The following is a 22,445-nucleotide window of genomic DNA, read 5'->3' as shown; positions in this document are numbered from 1 at the left end:
TTCCTTCCCAATATCTCATGGAGAAGGGAACTTTGGGCGGTGTCTTTTGGGCAGCTGTGCTCTGAGACCTGGGGCAGTCCATTTTCTATAAAACTGGAATAAAATCATGCCAGCCAGTGTATCCTATAAAACCAGAAAAGGTCAGAGACAAGACTTCGAGGTGACCGGTCCTTGCTTGCTGACAAAGCAGACACCTGCCCTGCAATCCCAACGCTCTGCAGTTTTATTTTTGGCAGAATATAATTAAAATGGCTTTTATGGCTTTAAAAAGAAGCCACGAAGCTGCGTGTTTGGTTGAAGCAGAGAGGTGTGCTCTGGGTGAGGGGACAGTGGCCTTGGCCCTGCTCCTGCCACCTGCCCACCAACACTTCTGGTTGGCCTTGGATCCCCGGGGTGCTCTCGTTTCTCACCAGCAGGTGAGAAAGTTCTGGTTGCTAACCAGTCCAGTCCCAGAGGCAGAATAAAAACTCCTTGTTAAAACCTAGAAAAGCTTGTTTCTAACAAAATCAAATCCAAACACAGTTCCGGGGTCGATGCCTTTCTCTCAGGTTCCATCACCCACGCAACGGAACTTCCCCTACAGAGCAATTGAACTCCTCCTCCGTTGCACACCTTCCAGTCTTCTCAGGAGCCTTGACAAGCCGTTCCTCCATTTCTTTCTTTGACATTTTCCCCTGTGCACATCCTTCCTGCCCTTCCCTTCCCTGCCCTTCCGTCGCACCCTGTTCCTCTCCGCTATTTTCGGAAGGCAAAGACGTCCCGTGTCCTCAGGCCCTTCTTGCCTTCACTTCCTGCTGCAGGAGAAGACTCTTCCACCAGCCCCCCGTAGGGGCAGCTCTCGGACTCTGGGTGGTGCCCAGAGCACTCCACGGCGGGGATGAAGCCACTGTCCCACATGCCCGTCCCACACAGTTTGCAGAGGTCGTGCAGGCTGCAGGGGATGCGCGGCAGCAGGTGGAACTGGTACAGCAGACTCCTGGCCTGGAGGGACAGAGAGGGAAAAGGCACCCTCATCCCTCACCTGGGACCAACACCAAAATCACCCCTCATCCCTCACCTGGGACCAACACCAAAATCACCCCTCACCAGGGACCAACACCAAAATCACCCCTCATCCCTCACCTGGGACCAACACCAAAATCACCCCTCACCCCTCACCAGGGACCAACACCAAAATCACCCCTCATCCCTCACCTGGGACCAACACCAAAATCACCCCTCACCCCTCACCAGGGACCAACACCAAAATCACCCCTCATCCCTCACCTGGGACCAACACGCAGGGCTGGGGTGGCCTCCCATCCCATCCCACCCCATGCTCCGGTTTGGCTGCCTGGCCTGCAGCAAAGGTGTGTCCTGCCGAACACCTGAGGGTTACCCGGGGCCCTGGGGACAGTGGCAGGTCACAGGGGCTGCCACACACACACCACAGCTCACCCCATGGCCCCAGTCACTGCCAGCTGGGCATTTACCTTCCTGAGTACGAGCTCCCCGTTCATGTGCATGGCCAGGTTGCTGAAATGCAGCAGCATCTGGTCAGTGGGCAGCTGCTGCTCGATGACGTCGTCCCCGTAAATCACCACGATGGCCACGCAGATGAAGAGGTGGAAATAATCTGTCTGCAACGGGAACAAACACAGGGGCTGCTGTACAGCAGGTGGAGGCAGAGCTCTGGCTTCACCTCCCACCCTCCACAGGCGGCTCCTTGGTGAGAGATTTTGCTCCCTTCAGTTCTGCCCAGTGCTGAGAATGTGAGCTACTGGGGATTCCTGAACCACAGCTGAGCCAAAGCCTCTTTCCTTCACAGCACAGCAGCAAGCTCTGCACCAGTGTTTGCACCCCAGAGCAGATTTTTGGGAAAACATTTCCCAGCTAAGCGAAGCCTGAACTTCAGAGGTGGGCGTTCAGCATTTCCTGAAACACCTCCCTGTGAAGCCCAGACATCCCCAAGGAGGAGAGGCAAGCAGGGCTCCCTCCTCCTGCTACACAGATAAACCTCTGCCATAGTCCCAGGCCCGACTTGTTTTGGCTGCTTTGCTGCGAAGAGCCTTTGTGGACACGCGCAGAGCCGGGGCCGAGCACTGAGCCAGGATGTGCCTCACCTGGTAGTGAGCCCAGCAGGCCTCCCACATGCGCAGCGCCTCGGCCTCGGGGAACTCCCTCTTGAAGCAGAGCAGGATCCAGCGGTGGCAGAAGAGCATCTGCAGCCCGTCCTCCCCCAGGGCACACAGGTGCTGGTGGAAGCGCGGGTGCATCAGCCGCAGCAGCTCGCGCAGGTACAGCTGCAAGGACAGCAAGGGACACCGGGGCTGAGCCATCCTCGGCACCCCAGAGCTGCAGAGCTGCACGGCCCTTCTCTCTCAGCTGCCCCTTCACAAGAAGGGTGGATGTAACTGCCTCTGGGGTGCCTCAGCATCCATTCTACCCACCGGGTATTTCCATAGAATCACAGAAAATCCTGACCCACAAGGATCACCAAAGTCCCTGCACGTGGCAACCCCAAGGATCGCCCCGAGGGTGTAGTGGCTCTGGAGTGTGATTTGGCATGCTGGAGCCCCCCAGCTCAGGAACCGGGGACTGAAGGGAGCCCAGCACTCAGCCTCACCAGCTGCTTCTCCATGTCCTCGTCCCGGGGGGAGCTGATGAAGATCGTGTTCTGCATCAGCCCAACAAAGCACCAGAAGGTATCAGACTCATCCAGGACCTCTGCCAGGAGTGGGGCAACCAGGTCAGACATGCCCTGGGAGTAGCCAATGGCTGGGTTAAACACTGCGTAGTTCAGCAAGATCCTCCTGGAGCAGAGACACAAATGCAGAGGGCACAGGTGAGGGCAGGTGACAGCCTCATCTCAGGGACGCAGGGCCTCATGTGAGGTGCTGTAACGCAGACAGGGAAACCCAGCCGCAAACCCCATGTGGCACAGACTTCAGGAAAAGGTTTGGCATTCACAGACAGCAAAATATGAACAGAAAATGAGAATTTTAAAAGATGGGAGGACAGAAATGAATAGCCCATGGGAAAGGAGAGATGATGCCCAATACACCCATAAAGCTCCAAGCCATGCTGCTGGACGAAAACCAGCTCTTTTGGGGTCACACCTTTACAAGTCACACTGTCATGGAGCAGACTCTGGTGTGCTTGTCCTCTACCCCACCAGGAGAACCACAGAGCCAAGCCCACGGCCCTACCACAGCACCTTTGCTGTGCCTGTGTGTGCAGGGCAGCTCAGGGACGGCAGCAGGGTTACAGGGCACAGAAGGGAGCTGCAGCAGCAGCGGGAGCACTGGGAAGGCCCTGCTGTTCCAGCCCGTGGCTGCAGAGGCACGGTGGGTGCAGTGCAGCATTCCAAGGCAGCCTGGGCTGGGAACGGGGAGCAGGACGTGGTTGTTAGGAGACTGGAATCAGCCACTCCACCTCATGGTCTCCACGTTCGGGTTGCCCTCCCCTCGGAAGAACTGGTTGCTGCGGTCGGTCCTCACGACGTCCTTGTCCACCGTGAACTGCACCTGGCGCCAGAAATCCTTCTGCTCATCGGGACTCATGGACAGCCTGGGAACCACACAGCAACAGCACAGGGCAGCCACGACAGGAATGTGATTGCCACAGTGAACAAAAAGCCTCATTTCAGTCTTAGTTTGCAGAGAAAAACTATTCCTGTACCGAGTTTCCTCAGCACCTGAATAACAGACCAGCAGGTCTGCCCAGAACAGTGGATTGTCTGTCCCAGGGGGTTACTGGAAGGAGCCTCCTGGGTTACAAACAGGGTGACATGTTGTGTTCGCTGCAATAAACACTTCAGAAGCATCACACTCTGTTCTCCACTGCCCCTTGGAACTCAGCACACCAGAACTCAGCACTCTGGTTCGATCGTCTCCTGATTATCAACAGTACTGTGTCCCTCCAGCTTCAGTGTACCCACCTCCATTTAACAACACACAATTCTTGCATTATCAACCTTCTGGAAGTACATAACCCTTCTCATCCCCTTTTTAAATGCACGTTTTATTCATAAAGAAATATAAGATCCCAATTTCACCATCAGTGTTCTAACCCAAGCCTTGACTGTGAGGTGTTTCCCTGCGCGGTTCTGACAAGGCTGCTCCCAAAACCCAGGTCAGGAAATGTCTGAGCTCTGTGACATTGGCTCCAGAGCCTCAGCAGTGCCCAGCACCTCCTTCCCCATCCCTCCCACTCCTCTATCCAGCCTCTCCTCATGCAAAGGATGCGGAGACTGAGGTGTCACTGTGAGCCCAGCCCAAGGAAGATGAGCAGGGGAGGATGGTGATGGTCTGTTACCTTTTCTCCTGGATCTCAAAGTATTCCTTCCTCTTCTGCAGCCTCAGTGCCTCTCTCTCCTCTGAGGTGGACTCGTAGCTGTAGTAGTGCAGCAGGAAGGGCCACACCTCCCCACGGATGGAAAAATCAATCCCACCAAAGAAAATGGCCTGGAAGAAGGAGCAAAATGATGGCTGGTACAGTTTCGGCATTCCCAGAAACAGCAACAGGCAACTGCCCGCTGCTGTGCTTTGGTGCCTCTGCAGCTCTTTCCTGACAAGTGACGCCTTGATTCAAGCTCCTGCAATTTGCACATGTTTAGAGGGAAAGTGCTGGCCCTCTATTCCCAGACCAGACACAAATCAGGCTCATTTCAATGTCAATAACCACCCCCGGAGAGGCTCTATGATTAACGTGTCTTTCTCATGTCACGGCTTAATCCCAAATCCTGGAGACTGCACTGCCCTGCAAACTTCTGTCTCAGAGCCTGGGCCTGTGCTCCCCTCAGCCCTGCTATTTCATACAGCAATCTCGTTCATGCAACCATCTCAGTTCATGCAGTCTCAGCTATTCCAACCATCTCAGCTCTTCCAGCAATCTCCAGTGCTCTCTGTGCCTTGGTCACCCATGCTGCAAACACAGCAGGCACTGGGCACTTCGGTTTATTGATTCCAACTGGCAGCAGAGGTGGGGCAGCTCCTCTGTCAGAGAAATGCTCCCCACCACAGAGTCACAGAATTGTTAGGGCTGCAGGGACTCTGGAGATATCCACTCCAAAGGCAGGGTCACCTAGAGCAGGTGATGCAGGAACATGCCCAGGTGGGAATCCAGTCCCACAGCCAAGGCTTCACTCAGGTCTCCATCCTCCCAAAAGCCCAGCTCTTGTCCCTGGCAGGATCACAAACTCCTGCAGCTGCCCTGGGACCTCACATCTAGCACAGGAGAGAGCACAGAGAGCCCCTCACCCTCCTGAGCCTGCACTCACCTTCCTGAGGCTGCACTCACCCTCCTGAGGCTGCACTCACCTTCCTGAGGCTGCACTCACCCTCCTGAGGCTGCACTCACCACCCTGAGCCTGCACTCACCTCCCTGAGCCTGCACTCACCTCCCTGAGCCTGCACTCACCTTCCTGAGGCTGCACTCACCACCCTGAGCCTGCACTCACCCTCCTGAGCCCGCACTCACCTCCCTGAGCCTGCACTCACCCTCCTGAGCCTGCACTCACCCTCCTGAGCCTGCACTCACCTCCCTGAGCCTGCACTCACCTTCCTGAGCCCGCACTCACCTCCCTGAGCCCGCACTCACCTTCCTGAGCCCGCACTCACCTTCCTGAGCCTGCACTCACCTTCCTGAGCCTGCACTCACCTCCCTGAGCCTGCACTCACCCTCCTGAGCCTGCACTCACCTTCCTGAGCCCGCACTCACCTTCCTGAGCCTGTACTCCTCCTCCACCTGGCCGGCCTCGTTGAGGTGCTGCAGCCAGGCTGCCACGTCCAGGCGCTGCTGGCAGTTCTCCTCGGGGTGCGTCTCTGAGGAGGGCAGCTTGGGCCGGCGGATGGAGAACTGCATGCAGGTTTTCTCATCTGCGAGCTGCTGAGGGGGAGAGCAAAGCACAGCTGCACAGGAGCCAGCGAGAGCAGCACAGTGTGGAACCCAGAGCAGCGAAACCTCTGCGTGGCTCGCGGGGGATTAAGCACTGAGGAGCTGCACTTGGGAAGGTTCTGTTGGTTTTTTTGTTGGTTTTTATTTTTTTTTTAATTCCAACCATTACATTAACAAGAATGATTAGAATAATTAAAATCCACCACCAAACAGCTTCATCTTAAAAAAAAAAAAAAATAGTTTCCATTCCTCCTTCAATCTTATCCCTGACCTGAAACTGAATTAATGCTGCTTACAGCAAAACTTGCCCCTGCCAGGAATGCCTGCAATAAATTACATATGATTGGCCATATACAAAGGGATTGCTGTTAGGAGAGCGGGGAGCTGCGCTGCCAGGCTCTCTGAGGGCACTCAGGATCCCAGTGCAAGGCTGCAGCTGACATTTAATTTAAAAATCAAAGGTTGCTCAATGCAAAAAGTGAGCCCATGCGACCGTAATAAGAAAAGCAGCGGGGGGCTCTGTGGGAAGGATGGAAATTTAAAAATCACTGTTTCTAATAAGCACATACAATATCTTAAACAGATAATTAAAGAGCTCTTATCACATTTGTATGTAGATTGAACAAAATATGGCAAGATGCCTTGTCAAAACATTCTCCAAACGGAATGTTATGCGTCACAAGATGGATGAAAGGCTCTGACACCATTTCCAACCTATCTCTGCAGATTTCCAGGCACCTTCTGTGCCTCAAGGACACTGCTGACCTGTCATGTCCATCAAAATCACCGAGCAAATCTTCTGGATGACGTTCCCCCATATTCCACAGGTAGAACAGGAGTGGATGGAGACAGCTCCAAGAGACACCTTGAGCCCAGTTTGCACTTCCACCCTAAGCACCCAGCACCTGGCAGCTTCCTGCTGCCATGAACCCAACGCCCCATTTCTCCAGCACACCAACCCACGTGTGAAACCCCTGGCTCGGGTACCTGCTCCTTGAGCTGGGTCTCTGTGCAGTACTTCCACTGCTGGAACACCTCGCACAGCTTATCCAGGCCCCCGTGGTGAAAGTGGAAGATCTTGTACTGGCTCTCCCTGCTCGCCACCACCAGCTGCCCACAGGTGCACGCCTCATCGCTGTGGGAACAACGGAGAGCAACCTGCAGGGGCCACCAGCACCACGAGGGACCAGCAGGGACATGGGGAGGGACAGAGCAACACCAGGCTGTCCCTTCCAACAGGGCACAGAGGCAGCTTCACACCCCTGGGACTCACTGATCCTCATGGGTCACTCCAGCCGAGACATCTCATGATTGTATGACATGGTCATAGTGACAATTTTCTCCGCTTGTGCCTGGTAGCAGAACTATTTTTACCCTTCCTTCACATGAAGGAATTAAAATTTGTCTTCCCTGGAGAAAAAACCACAGGAAGTGTGCCCCAGAAACATGAAAGCAGTACACAAAGTCAGCTCCTAGGGATGTGCAGACATGCTCACACACAGCTCTGTCCAAAGAAACAGGGAGTGAGAGCAAAAAAAAAGGGAGTGAAAATGTTTTTGCAATTATTTGAAATAAATTTTGTAATAATTTGAAAGATAACTGCAGAGGCTGACGGCAGCAAGACTCCAGAGGAGCCTGGTGAGGGGCAGGCAAAAGAAAAGGTACCACAGATAAAGATGTTTTTCATATCCCCAGGTTATTTGAAGCATTTATGGTATGACAGCTAAGAGCAACCTTTACTTTACTAAAAATAAAATCCTTTCGACTGTGTAACTGTAATTCAGAGGCTCTCCTCGGGAAGGCTGACACTCACTTTCCTGGAGACAATTGTTCTGGAAAGGCTTCCAGGTAGGATTGCAGAAATCACCTCTGCCCAGAGCCCCAGCATGGAGCATGCACAGCTCACACACAGTTCACAGAGCTGACACACAGCTCGCACAGAATTCACACACAGCTCACACACAGCTCACACAGCTCACACACAGCTCGCACACAGCTCACACACAGCTCACACAGAATTCACACACAGCTCACACAGCTCACACACAGCTCGCACACAGCTCACACAGCTCACACACAGCTCACACAGCTCACACACAGCTCGCACACAGCTCACACACAATTCACAGAGCTGACACACAGCTCGCACACAGCTCACACACAGCTCACACACAATTCACACACAGCTCACACAGCTCACTCACAATTCACATGATTCACACAGCTCACACACAGCTCACACACAGCTCACACACAGCTCACACAGAATTCACACACAGCTCACACAGCTCACACACAGCTCGCACACAGCTCACACAGAATTCACATGATTCACACAGCTCACACACAGCTCACACACAGCTCACACAGCTCACTCACAATTCACATGATTCACACAGCTCACACACAGCCCACACACAATTCACATGATTCACACAGCTCACACACAGCTCACACACAGCCCACACACAATTCACATGATTCACACAGCTCACACACAGCTCACACACAGCTCACACAGAATTCACATGATTCACACAGCTCACACACAGCTCACACACAGCTCACACACAGCTCACACACAATTCACATGATTCACACAGCTCACACACAGCTCACACACAGCTCACACAGAATTCACATGATTCACACAGCTCACACACAGCTCACACACAGCTCACACACAGCTCACACACAATTCACACACAGCTCACACAGCTCACACACAGCTCACACACAATTCACATGATTCACACAGCTCACACACAGCCCACACACAATTCACATGATTCACACAGCTCACACACAGCTCACACAGAATTCACATGATTCACACAGCTCACACACAGCTCACACACAGCTCACACGAGGATCCAGTACCTGAAGAAAAGGCGAAGGGATCTCATTTGTCCCAGGTCTACTCTGAAGACACCACACACCTGCTCGAGGGCAAATACCTTCTGCTGCTCATCCCATCTGGTGCTCTGCGTTTGCCCATTGCTCTCCTGGAACTGGGCACTGGTGTCCAGGCTGGAGGCAGAGCTGGTGGAGCAGGTCGTGCGATTGTCACACGTGTCCCTGTGGGCAGAGCGTGGGGACAAAAACCCCGTCAGCCACGGGAGGCTGTGGGTATGTGCACCAGTCACAGATGCTCCATGGTAAAAACTGTTAGTCAGAGGTCTGAAACCGGCATTCATTCACCAACTAAATTAGTTTTATTTAAATTAATCCCTACCATCCCAAAAAGCATCCTGGTTTTGGCCTTTTCCTAAAGTCTTGCATGCAGAACTGGGGAGAGCCAAACCCATTCCTCAAAACACCAACTTTTGAGAAGGTAAAATGAAGATGCTCAAGCAATGCCCTGAGTGTCCAGCTCAGCCACTGCACATCAGGATGGGGACAGGAGGAATGAGCACATTCCAACAGCAGCATGGACCTGAGATCTCATAAGGGAAATTCCCTCTTTGACCAGCGAGATCCAAGGATGTTTGCCCTGAACCTGAGTTTCTCATTACACCTCCTGGATTCATGGCGATAAACTCCAGACAAATGGCTTCCACCTGCAATCTTGAACCTTGGCAGAGTTAGGATTGGGAAATCACACCTGAGCTCTTCAATCCACCACAAAGTAGAGAGAGTGAACCCAACCCTTTCCCAATCCACCCCAGCTCTCCAGCTCTAAATGCAAACTGAGCTCAGACTCAAAAAGCCCCCATGTCCCCACCAGCCCCCATCCCAAACGAAAACTATCAGTGCTTTGGGAATGAAGCGAATGTGAAACTGTGACCCCTTGGCTCGTAAAAAGGCCAATGCACGTGAACAATCTCGGCGCGGGCTCTGAATGGGCTCTGCTGTGAAATTGGGGTTTGCCAGACAAGGCCCGGAGCAGGTACAAAGCAGCCCCCTGCAAGGCCACTTTATGTGGTGTTTTCTAATCCTCTTATCCAACAATGTGGGCACTGAAGGCTGGAAATCACACACTCAGCATGCACTTCACATCCGTGCGCCTCCCGCGCCTGGCTCGGGGCCTCTTCCCCAGGAGCAGCGTCCTGGGCAGCGCATTCTGGGACTCTGGGACTCTGGGACTCTGGACAGCCCAGCCAGCTGGGGCATTTTCATCCCAGCCCTGCTCCAGGGTGGGACTCAGCTCCCCCAGCCCCTTCCTGCCCCTGTGGCACTGCATGAGACCAAGGCTGGTTGGCTCCAGCTGAAGGAGCAGCTTCGAGGCTCTCTGGGAAGTTCTGCTGCTCCGGTTTTTGGAAAGAAAGCAGCAAAGCAGAACTCACACTCAGGCCGTTTGGAGGATGAGGACTCAGAAGGGATGTGGCCATAGGGATCCCAGCACACATCCAAACCCACTCCAGGTTAGACACCAGGATGCCATCGACCAAGGCACACCATCCCCTGCCTTGGGGATTTTTCCATGAAGATTGTACTGGCCTTTATGAAAAATCAAGCATTACTTTCTGATAAGGTGGCAAAATGTAACACTCTCTGAAACACGGAGTATCTAACATTAACACAGATGTAACAAGAGTGCTGGTACAAGACACTTGGGCCGGACTGCCTGCTAGGAGCAGCTGGTATTTACGGAGCAACACTTCATAACAGCCACAGCTGGTTACACAGGATTTTCCTGGAAGAGATGACTCAAACCAACTCAAAGATTAAGCAGAGGCAACGCGTTTTCTAAAACTCTTGCAAAGAGAAGCCGGTCCACATGGCAAAGGAATGGCTTAGAGGATGGGTTGGTATGAGGATCATGCAGGTCCTGGTCACAGAGGTCCACAAGCCAGTTCTTCAACAACATCATCTGAAATGACCAGCAGAGATGTCCAGAGAGGTGCCAAGAAATGAGTGACCAGTAGAGCTGGCTTTGATGCTGGGCATTCTGTGGCTCCTCAGCACGGCATGTCCAGCTGCAGTTCCCTTGCTCCAAACCCAAACCTGCCCCAGGAGCAGCAGCACCAGCTGAGACCTGCGGGCAGGAGAGGCCGGGCACAGCCCTGGCACCGGGGGAACCTCCGGAAATGCTTCTCCAAGACAAATGTTTGCGGTTCCCATCCGGCGGCGGCGACAAGCTCGCACACGCACCCCCAGCACGGCAGCCTCCCGTGTCAGGGCCGCAGCCCTGCGAGGGGCACGGGCTGAGCAGAGAGGGGAAATTGCGGCGTTCTCGCTGAGGCAGAGGGCGGAATCTGAAAGAGACACCTGTGCCCTCCCTGCCCTTCACAGGGGCCAATGGACACAAACGCTCTCACAGCACAGAGCAGGGACAGGAGCGCCTCGTGCTGGTGCTCACTGAGTCACCGGGGAAATTCGGAAAAAACCCACACTGTGCCTAAAATGACTTTGTCCTGTACGTATTGATTGAAAAAGAATTGAAAACACTCTAATCTCTGGACTACTTTTAAATAAAATTTTAATATTGAGATCATTCTGTAGTGATAACAAGCAGTATGATCTCTGCTAATCTTGTGGGGTTTGGGGAGTCCTCTCACCAGGCACTCAAGACAGACAAATGCAGAGGAAGAGTTTATTGTTTGTCAGACTATTCTATCTGTTGGATGAGGAATTTACCCCAGAGCACCCCATAAAAGCAGGAGCTGAAGCACTGCAATGCAAATAGCTGGAGGAACATTCCAGAGAGACTTTGGGTTGTGGGATCCAGGAAAAACAGAGCACCAGCTAGTACACAGCACTGGTCAGCAAAACAACAAGTGCAGTGGGCCACGGGAATAAAAGGGACAGGGAAAAAAAATCAAGGGGGATTAGAAAACCTGGGTCAGGAAACTCCAGCCATGTTCATGTGCTCAGTTCAAGAAGGTCAAGGAGGGGCTGGAGCGTGTCCAGGGAAGGGAACAGAGCTGGGAAAGGGGCAGGAGCACCAGGAATGGCTGAGGGAGCTGGCAAAGGGGCTCAGCCTGGAGAAAAGGAGGCTCAGAGGGGACCTTCTCTCTCCCTGACAGAAAAGTGGAGCCAGCCAGGGGTCGGGCTGTGCTCCTGGGGAAAAAGGGACAGGACAGAAGGAAACAGCCTCAAGCTGTGCCATGGGAGGGCCAGGTTGGTATTGGGGGAAAATTCTCCACGGAAAGGGCTGTCAGACATTGGCACAGCTGCCCAGGGCAGTGCTGGAGTCCCCAGCCCTGGAGGGATTTAACAGCCCCATGGATGGCACCTGGGGACATGGTCAGTGCTGGGGGAAGGATTGGACTCGATGTCTGAGGGCTTTTCCAACCCAAACAATTCTGTGATTCTGTGATTCCACTTCAGCCTTTTGCCCTCAGCCAAGTCCCACCACTCTTGTCCCAAAACACATCCCATTCCTGCCTGGGACTAAGAACAGGGGCTGATGCATTTTCTCCACTCTACAATCAACTACAGCGGCCAACCATATCCACATTCCTGGAGCCTCTGCAGCCCCAAGGAGCCACCACCCCCTCCCACCCCTCGGGACCTCTCGCACGCCCGGCCGAGGAGCTCAGGTGAGACTCAACCTGCAGCACTGGGACCCAGCCCACTGTTCCAAAGCCCTGGAACACACCCACGGCACAGAGAGAGCTGAACCCAATTATTATTTCTGTTCCAGAGACCTGCCCTGATTACCTGGGAAGCCAATTTCAGCAACAAAGACCTAATAACTCATTTTGCGATGTGATGTGACAAACACAATTATGAGGGAGAAAGGGGCTGAAGGCTGCAGCCATGATGTGGCAGTTACCCAAGCTGTCAGCGTGCACCACCTGATTCCCAGCGAGCCTCCTGCCAGAGCCAAGCCCTGCTGCTGGAGCTGCCTCCCCATCAGTCACTAATAACAGCTCCCACAGCCCCAGCATTCCTGCACGCCGGCTTGGGACCATCATTTACAGACAATGAGTATCATCATAATGTATGAGCATCCATGTAATGGGAATTACATGCCCCTTTTCCTCCCCAGGGGTTAGCATTTCTCTGTTTCTCCACTATTCCCCACAGGCACTGACCTTCTGGGTTCCTCTTCTTCCCAGCAAGGTGAAACAGCTCCTGGCAGCATCAGCTGCTAAGACAGACAGCTTCAAACAAATAATCTGCCAATAAAAGTTCAAAGCTATCCTGAAATGCCTAAAAATTTAGAACAGTGGCTGTACAGAGTAAGGTAATATTGAGTTTCTGGAACCCAAATCCATTGCTCTGATAAAAAAGTGTCCTTGACAATATACATATATTATAGACTGGAACGTGCTGAATTCAGTGACACAAAAGACATGCAAAGGAAACCAGACTGGTAATTTAGGATTAAAAAGGAGATGCTGAAATGTGTCTGCTCGCTCTGCAGAGCAGGGCTGGAAGGACACTCACAGGACAGCACCAGCTTCCCACAGTGTGGCACCCAGAGCCAGCCACAGACAGGGAATGCTGCTGTCACACTGACCAGCACAGACGAGTGACCACGCTAAGAGCTGTGTTAAAGCCACCCTTTGCTGAAAACATTTGGAACTTGAAGTTTCTGTGCCTCAGAGAACCCAAATCGATTTCCACTGACCACGGTGACCAGGGAACAAGGTGTTCGATAGCCTGGATTTAGAAAGCCAGGATTTCTAAAACGAAATGCCAAAGCATCCTCACGTGGAAGCATTTCTATACATCTGCAAACACGTGGGAAACAAATCCAACAATTCCTCCTATTTGTTGGGGAAACCTGGGAAAAACTACTCAGGCTGTTACAGTACAAAGTACACGGATGTCAACATGGACCTTCCAAGAGCTTGTTCCACAGGCTTTCCATTGATCTGTTTGCTTTCAAAACATAAATTTCCCCACGTCGAACGGCACTAAATGCTATTTAGTAGCTAATTAACTTTCTGCGCCGAAAACCTCCTGTAATTGCACTTCTTTCACCTTTCTGAGCCCGTGTCCCCCGGGGAGCCCGAGCTGTCCTACGGCATTTGTTCTGCTCGTTTCTATCTCCCAGGCACAAGTTCCTCCCTGACACCGGGCTGCCAATCACGGCGCCAGAGGTCACTGGAGACCAAATTAGGAGCACTCTGCCTCCGACAAACTTGCGTGGCTTAGCTCGCTGCGAAGGGAAAATAAACAGTCACGGAAAATAATTGTGTCCTTTCAAGCAGGGCACCGGCAAGCAGATCCAAGCGCTCGTCCGAGTCAGCGCATTGCTGTTAGTCGCTCCTCGCATTCCTGTTGTTAACAACAGCCCGGAACAGGCCGTTCGCATCCGCAAGCGCTGCAGTCCTCCCTCCCCTCGGGGCCGGCACAGGGTCCCTGGCCGGAGCGTGCTCAGGGGCTCCTCAGGCACCTCCGGCCTTGGGCCGAGCCGGCGAGTCCAGCGCCAGGGACGGGGCTGGGCATTCACCGCAGCTCTGCCAGCGCCAGCCCGACAAACAAACGCTGCGCCACGGCGAGGGACTCGGCAAACGCGATTATGCAGCTCTGCCTTCTGACGGGCGTAATTGGTTTGTCCTTGAGAAATAAAGATCAAACCGATCTGCTCAGCTTTACGGGGCCGCTGCAATCCGTGCTCCCAGCGCCCTGCCCGCCCTCACAGAGCTTCCCAGCACCTGGCACAGGTAGAACACGGATCTCCATCCCAGACGCTGGTGACAGCAGCGGCCAGGGCACCCAGCGTCCTGCCCCATGCCCGAGAGGGGTGAAAGCCTCCCCACACCGGGGCTTTGTTGCTCCTCATTCATCCCTCCAAGCCCTGGAGGCTGGAGGGGAAGCTGAGTGATTCCAGCCAGCAAGGGGGCATTAGGAAAACAGACCCTGCAAAGGGTCCCCCCAGTGCTGGAGTTAAAGCAAAAGGAAAACAAAACAAACCCAGAGTCCTTGAGTTCATGATTTTGAATGCAAATGGAAAAGGCAAAAAAACAAGCAGAAGTTTGTAGTGGAGTAATGGGTGTTTTAACCTCCTTTCCCCAAAGCCTGGAATGTGACACACATCTAGCTCCAGCTAGGAGACAAACAATCTCTCTTCACAGCTGACACTTCCACACAGGTGTAGCTGCTCAGGTAAACCCAAGTGAGGTTTTTCTGGTTTCCTCTGTGACTTCTTGTTGCAGGGAGAGAGAGGGCACAGAATGAGCGGTTTGATGCTTAGGAATAAAACACACACGGCTCCGAGCAGCCAAACACAACAAATCACTCAGGGCGAGCGGACACTGCTCAAGGATGCAAATGTTACCCTCACTTTAAGGGAGGAAAATGTTCCAGAAGCTCAGTGGTGGATTTTTGCAATCCGTACGGAGAAGGGGCACCTCATGCCTGGGCTTACACTCATTAATAAATCAATCTAAATGCAACACTTTAAAAAAAGAAATTCCTTAGATGGAAAAAGTGATTTCTCAGCAAAGCCCGAAAAAGAATGTTTGCTTTTCAGCCCATTCCAGTCTGGAGAAGGAGACCTTTCTTCCCCATGTTTATTTTATTTTTAAAATCAATGGATTGTTTTGCTTTTTTCCCTTTCAGTTCAATCCATGCAAAAATAAAATTCTCCCCTAATTATGCTAATTATAATCAAGCCTTCAAACCGCCGCTCCCTTGAAAGACCTGCCGAATACCTTTGTTCTTATATTCCTGGCTCTGAGCAGCGAACGGGGAATTTCAGGGGGACATTTTAGTGGCAAAGTTAACCAACTGCCCGGACCCTGCTGCTGCCCCAGCGTGAGCTGAGCCGGCACCACCCAGGGAGGATTTCGCTGTTTCCACAAGACAATGCGGATTTCCCAAGGGAAGGGCTTGCTTCAAGTAGCAGAAAAGGGAGAGGAAAGAGGAGCGCTGCCTAAAAGCATGTTCCAGAGTTATTGTAAATGCCTAATGCCGGGATAATTGCGAGGCCCGAGCCAAGGAGACAGAGGCCGTGCAGATTTATTTGCATATACTGTGGCGCTTTGGAGGGGACATGCTCTTTATTTTGATTCACTTAACGCAATTCTTCCCTCACAAAGCTGTGGATACCTGCCAGTGCCATTTATCTCTGCTCTCCATTCAGATTTCTGGGCGTTGCGATTGTATAAATAAATAACAGAAGAAACGCAAGAATATCCAGGGAAAAGGTGAAAGCAGCCCTGGGGAGTGCTGGTCATTCCCTGGCCGTGTGTGTTGGAACCAGAACCCCCTGAGCCTGGGCTGAGCCCAGCGTGGGCAGCAGGACAGGGATTGTCCCCTGTGCCCCTCAGGTGAGACCCCACCTGCAGAGCTGGAGCTGCTGCAGAGCCCAGGGGAGGCTCCAGGATGGTGCCAGGGATGGAGCAGCTCTGCTGGGAGGAGAGGCTGGCACAGCTGGCATTGCCCACCTGGGCAGGAGCTTTGGGGTGAGCTCAGTGTGGCCTCAGAGAGGCTGGCACAGCTGGCATTGCCCACCTGGGCAGGAGCTTTGGGGTGAGCTCAGTGTGGCCTTAGAGAGGCTGGCACAGCTGGCACAGCTGGCATTGCCCACCTGGGCAGGAGCTTTGGGGTGAGCTCAGTGTGGCCTTAGAGAGGCTGGCACAGCTGGCATTGTTCACCTGGGCAGGAGCTTTGGGGTGAGCTCAGTGTGGCCTCAGAGAGGCTGGCACAGCTGGCACAGCTGGCATTGTTCACCTGGGCAGGAGAGGCTTTGGGGTGAGCTCAGTGTGACCTTGCAGGGCCTGAAGGAGCTGACAAGAAATGTGGAAAGTCAGTTTCCAAGGGACGGAGTGCCAGGACAGAGGGGATTGGTTTCAAACTGAGAGTAGATTTAGATCTAGATATGAGGAAGGAATCCTTCCCTGGCGGGGTGGGCAGGCCCTGGCACAGGGCGCCCAGAGCAGCTGTGGCTGCCCCTGGATCCCTGGCAGTGCCCAAGGGCTGGCTGGACAGGGCTGGGAGCACCTGGGACAGTGGAGGTGTCCCTGCCATGGCAGGGTGGTACTGGGTGGCACTGGATGGGGTTTAATGTCCCTGCCATGGCAGGGTGGCACTGGGTGGCACTGGATGGCACTGGATGGGGTTTAATGTCCCTGCCATGGCAGGGTGGCACTGGGTGGCACTGGGTGGCACTGGATGGGGTTTAATGTCCCTGCCATGGCAGGGTGGCACTGGGTGGCACTGGATGGGGTTTAATGTCCCTGCCATGGCAGGGTGGCACTGGGTGGCACTGGATGGGGTTTAATGTCCCTGCCATGGCAGGGTGGCACTGGGTGGCACTGGATGGCACTGGATGGGGTTTAATGTCCCTGCCATGGCAGGGTGGCACTGGGTGGCACTGGATGGCACTGGATGGGGTTTAATGTCCCTGCCATGGCAGGGTGGCACTGGGTGGCACTGGATGGGGTTTAATGTCCCTTTTTACCCAAACCTTGGCACGGCTCCGGGCTCTCCCGCCTGGGCCGCGCTGAGGGCAGTGGGGGGGGGCAGCTCCGGGGGTCCCGGGGGCACCGCTGGGCACAGCGCGCCCCCTGGCGGCCCCGCCGCGCCACCGACCGGCCCCGGGCCCGGATCGGGACACGGCCACGGGCACCGTCACGGTCACGGTCAGGGACAACGGCCACGGGACAACGGCTACGGTCACTGTCACGGGCCACGGCCATGGGCCGCGGGCCACAGTCACGGTCACTATCACGGGCACGGCCACAGCCACGGTCGCTGTCACGGGCACAGTCAAGGGCACGGTCAGGGGCCATGGGCACCACCACGGGCCAGGGTCACAATCACGGGCATGGACACGGGCATCGACCACGTCCACAGTCACAGGCACCGGCGGTGGGCATGGGTCATGGCCACGGTTATGGTCACGGCCACGGCCACGGTCATGGGCATCAACCAGGTTCACGGGCACAGGCATCAACTATGGCCATGGTCACAGGCACAGGCCGTGGCAGCGACCCACAGTCACGAAAAAGCCACAATCCACAGCTCCACAGAAAGCCCCACGGGCCTGCCCACGGCGTTCAGGCCTTCCCCAGCACCCTGAGCAGACCTGAACCATGCCCGGTGCCCCAGAGCCTCGGGGGCAGAGGGGACCCTCTGTTCCCCTCTTTCTCCTGCTGCCTGCCCTGGGGTCTCCCTCATGGGGACCACCCCTGTTGCTCCCTACTGACATCCCAAATAAAGGGACCCCTCAGCTGCAATTCCCGATCCCAAGTTAGCTGTCACTGTTTTCTTCCAATGAAATCTGGCAGCAACCCAACAGAGGGAAGAAACAAACCTGCTATAATTAATGTTCTTGCTGTTCAAATATTTATATAAAGCAAGATAGAGCCGTATGCCTCTGCAATCTCTTGGATCTGTCCAACCTTCTCAGCTTTGCAGCCGGGAATAATTTTAATTGATTACACAGTGCTGCTGGTGGCTCAGGCCAGCTCCCCTTCCCAGTGCCCAGCCCCACACAGACCACCCCTCCCTTAGGAAAGCTTACACTGACCCCACAATACAAACAGGAGAGATCAAGGACTATCCCTCTGATGGAAGAAGGATTTGTGGATGTTTTTTCCCAGGCATGGGTTTGGGTACAAATGGAATTAGGAGCTTCGCTGTCTTACATCATAAGTGGCACCAGTTCAGGCAAGTCCTGGGGAATTGAAGCCTGGACCAGGTACCCACCTCGCTCCTCCCCAGGGCTGAATTAATTCAAAACTGAGATGCTGCAAGAAGTTACAGGAGATTTTAAAGTCTGTGACCAATTCCCCTGGTTCCAATATAATCACTTCTGTTACAACAGCGATGAATTCCCAATCTCTTGATGACTCCAGAGCTCCTGCCAGTTGACTCTAATTTCAGCTCATTTCCCTTATAATTTTGCCTCCTGTTTTTGCTGCAGAGGTCGGAACGGCTCTCAGCCCTTCAGGTGAGCTGCCCAAACAAGATGATGCAATGGCTGCGCTGCTCCCACCGGCTCCTGGAGCAGCTCATTTACTGATGCGCTCCTGGGAAGCGGCTTAACAACAGGATGTGCAACACATCCGTAACAATTGCATCAGCTGCGACGCCAGAGGAGTTTTTCCCTGTGCTTGAGCTTCGTCTGGGCTGTCTGTGATCGATCTGCCACATGAATTCATGTCTGCTGAAGAACATGAGAACTCACCATCACCCAGCTCCATTATGCCAGCGTTTCGTTATTTTTATTACCGCCGGCTAAAACGATCGATCTCCATGAAAGACGCTTCCTTCCTGCATTGATTCCACCTTGACCACGTCCCTTCTGCCCGTCCTGTGCAGCCCGAGCTCTGGGAGCACTGCTGGCCTCTGTCCCAGCACCTGTGGGGCTGCTCGTGGAGCCCCAGCCTCGGGCCAGATGTTGCCCCAAGCTCCACTCGTACAATTCCAACACCGAGGCTCCTCAGTCCAAATTGTGACTGTACTGGCCAACATCCCAAGGTGAAGGGAGTGAAGGAACCAATGCCAGCGTGTGCATCTCCTCTTCAGCACTGCTGTGGTGCTTGTGAGGTATCAGCAATGGCAGTTGAGGAGTGAAAAGCCTCCTGAGCACCCACGAAAGCTCCTGCTATCCAGGGATCACTCTGGCACAGCACAAACCCCACCCCAAACCAAACCCCACTCAGAGCACTAAGTGCTTCCAGAACCGACTGTATAGATCTGATGTCACGGTCAGTTCAATAACTCCAGCAGCATCAGAGGATGGACGTTACAGAAGTGTCAGATGCTGTTTGGTCGCCTGCATGTAACAAAAGCCTTTTAGTTTCAATTTACTGCTGGGGAAAATGGGAGCAGAGGAATTTCCCAAGGCAGCAGCGAGCCAGAGCTGGGCACAGAGAGCAGCTGCCCTGAACTGTGTCCTTCAGGCCACAAGGCAAACATTTCCTGACAGCCAACAAACAGCGGGGACAGGGGAGGGAAGGGACGGAACGGAATGATTTTATCTCCAGAATCCCTCCTTTTGCACAGAAACTCACGCCCTGACACAGCTGCCATCAGTGCAGGCATTCCCCACACCAGCTGCCTCCTGCAGGAGCCACGTGCAGGGAGCACTGAGGGTTAAGAAGGACACAAACCCCAGGACAGTAAGGCCACCTTTCCTTGAGGGATGAGGGCACCCTGCAGGAGGTGCCAGGCTGGTCCAAAGAGAGAAGCAGGAGTGTGCGTGCTGCTGCTGGGACACTCCCGCTGCTCCCAGCCCAGGAATTGTGTAAATGGGAGGAGGATGCATCAATCGCTGCGTGGGACCCCTGGCAGCCTGTCAAACCGAGAGGCAAAGAGGGGGAAAAACAATGGACACGTTTTTATTTCCTTATGTTCCACCAGGCGAGTTGGTGACTTGCAACTGCCTTACTTGTGCAATCCTGGGCTCCCCAGCCCGCCTCCCTCCCTCCTCCTGCACACCCTGCAGAGTTTGTGGCTCCCTCACGCCCAGGTGGCCAGGCCACCTCCCTGGGGACACTGCAGGAGGCAGATGTGACTCGTGACTCCTGGTGACACATGAATTCTGTCAAGCAGCTCACAGAGTCCCCGCTCTCATCTGATCCAAGCGTACCTGCGCATCCCAACTCTTCCACAGTGACCCCTTCCTCAGTTTCTGAGGATATCCAACCACACAGGAAGCTGGCTGGACTGAAATGCAACACATTCCTCCAGCTTCTGCAACAAGCACAGGGAAGAGCAGAGCTGTCTTTGCAGCAGCTCCCAGAGCAGAGGGAAACAACCAGAAACAGAAACTCCTGGCAGAGAGGAGGTGGTGACTGGGAGGTGGGGAGGGAAGAGAGCTCAAACAATCTGCCAGCAGCACAAACTTTGTTCCCACTCCAATTCTGGCTCAGAGGGGAAGCAGCCAGCAGCAAAACCCAAACCAAAACAAACCCTTAAGAAACAAGGAAGCTGTTCCCATGTTTGTAGTGACTTCTGAAACAGCATCTCCCGTCCCCCAAAATGCTGACATGAAAGCAGGAAATATGAGATGCTTTTTGACCAGACTTTTGCCAAGGATTCCATGCAAAATCTCCCACTCAACAGCTTGTAAGATCCTGCAGATTCCATGGAAGGCGGCTCAATGGGGAAGAACAAATTGGCACCAAAAATGCACACACTGGACAAAACCCTTTCAAGTCAAAAGTCCCAAACAACAAAAGCTCTGTTTTATTAATCTGCTGCCAATTGTGAGTGTCATGTGCACCGTGTGAGGCTTCAGACTGGCAGCACGGGGGTTAAAAAGGAAGGGAAAAAGCAGAAGCAAGCAGGCTGTGTGTGCAGAGCCGGCTCTGCCTGGCTGGAGCTGTCTGGGCTCCAGCAGCAGTGAGGAAGGGCCGGCAGAGGGCAGGGAAATGCCGCAGGAATTCACAGACAAGGCTCAGAAGATGCAATAAACCGAATTTCCTTCCTTTCCTGACACTATTTGCAGCTCAGAGCAGAAGTGTTGCAGCACAGTTAAGCCACAGCACTCCTGACTCACTGGACGCTGCCTGGGACCCTCCTGCACCAGCTCCTTGTGGGAGAATCCAAGCCCACTGCATTCCTGGGACAGCACGCCAGGGCTGGGGTTTCCCCAGGATGAGCTCAGCCTCCTGCTTTTCAGCAGCCAGGATGTTATTCCAAACGTGTCCATCACTCTTCCCACTTCCCACCACTACAGCGGGGTAATAACACACTCCTGTGCTTCACAATCCCTCCACGAGGACAGGAGATGCCAGCCTGTGCACATCTCACTCCTGCTCATTGGGGCTTCTCTCACCCACTGATCTGGCAAAGGCTGGACTTTATTGATGGGATGGGATGGGAGGGAATGGGATGGGATGGGATGGGGATGGGATGGGGTGGGATGGGATGGGATGGGAGGGGATGGGATGGGATGGGATGGGATGGGATGGGATGGGATGGGAGGGGATGGGACGGGATGGGATGGGATGGGAGGGGATGGGATGGGATGGGATGGGATGGGATGGGATGGGATGGGATGGGACGGGATGGGATGGGATGGGAGGGGATGGGATGGGATGGGATGGGATGGGATGGGAGGGGACGGGATGGGATGGGAGGGGATGGGATGGGATGGGATGGGATGGGATGGGATGGGATGGGATGGGACAGCCACCACTCACCCCACTGCACAGGTGCTGCAGAGCTCAAGCCCAGCAAACCCTGGGCACATCCTGAATGCAAAGCTGACACAAAGTCTGACATCACCTCACAGAAGGGTTTTTAAATATCCAGAGAGAATTGAATGCATTAGAATACTTCCTCACAAGCCTCGTTCTTACTGGCATTCTCTGGGCTTGAGATCAGCCCACAAAATAGAGGCAGAACCTCTTCAACTGTCAGTGCAGGCTGTGCATTGCTGACACGCACTAAGGAGAACTCGTTTCTCCTCATTTCAGGTGTAGTTCCAAAGTTGAGTTGTAGCCTAAAAATCATCCCCATGGTGCTTCAGGAATGCATCACATCCATCCTCCCTGAGATGGGAACGAGTAACACAGCAACAGGGCAGGGCCCAGAGAGTCAGAACCACTGGGTATGGAAACAGGGAGTTATATGGGTGCCTTCCTGCTCCTTATTCCCTTGCCAAGGTGCCCTCATCCCCCTGTGGAGTTTACTGCAGGTGACTGGGAAGCACTGACTGAAACACCCAGGTTAGACATGCAAGAATGAATGTTTATCTGTCTGAAGTG

At 53.8% G+C, this 22,445-nt stretch overlaps 1 protein-coding gene across 3 annotated transcripts in view; it reads right to left on the bottom strand.

Annotated features, from left to right (window-relative positions):
- Window positions 1-205: 205 nt before the first annotated feature.
- TBC1D16 (TBC1 domain family member 16) overlaps window positions 206-22,445 on the bottom strand; it is a 30,438-nt gene continuing 8,198 nt past the window's right edge. For 2 of the 3 annotated variants that reach the window (XM_054293165.1, XM_054293168.1), the window contains 9 exons: window positions 8,758-8,955; window positions 6,865-7,012; window positions 5,701-5,868; window positions 4,297-4,445; window positions 3,415-3,549; window positions 2,606-2,792; window positions 2,103-2,282; window positions 1,473-1,619; window positions 206-981 (listed from right to left, as the gene is read on the bottom strand). In XM_054293165.1, coding sequence (XP_054149140.1) covers window positions 736-981; window positions 1,473-1,619; window positions 2,103-2,282; window positions 2,606-2,792; window positions 3,415-3,549; window positions 4,297-4,445; window positions 5,701-5,868; window positions 6,865-7,012; window positions 8,758-8,955 — 1,558 coding nt within the window. In that variant the 3' untranslated portion in view covers window positions 206-735. The remainder of the gene's footprint in view (window positions 982-1,472; window positions 1,620-2,102; window positions 2,283-2,605; window positions 2,793-3,414; window positions 3,550-4,296; window positions 4,446-5,700; window positions 5,869-6,864; window positions 7,013-8,757; window positions 8,956-22,445) is intronic. The other variant, XM_054293167.1, reaches the window with a different exon arrangement.

The sequence above is a fragment of the Melozone crissalis genome, unplaced genomic scaffold, assembly GCF_028551555.1.
Source record: "Melozone crissalis strain CALT ecotype California unplaced genomic scaffold, PUWL_Pcris_2 ptg000129l_1, whole genome shotgun sequence".
Classification (NCBI taxonomy): domain Eukaryota; kingdom Metazoa; phylum Chordata; class Aves; order Passeriformes; family Passerellidae; genus Melozone; species Melozone crissalis.
This window is presented reverse-complemented; position numbering and strand designations above follow the sequence as displayed.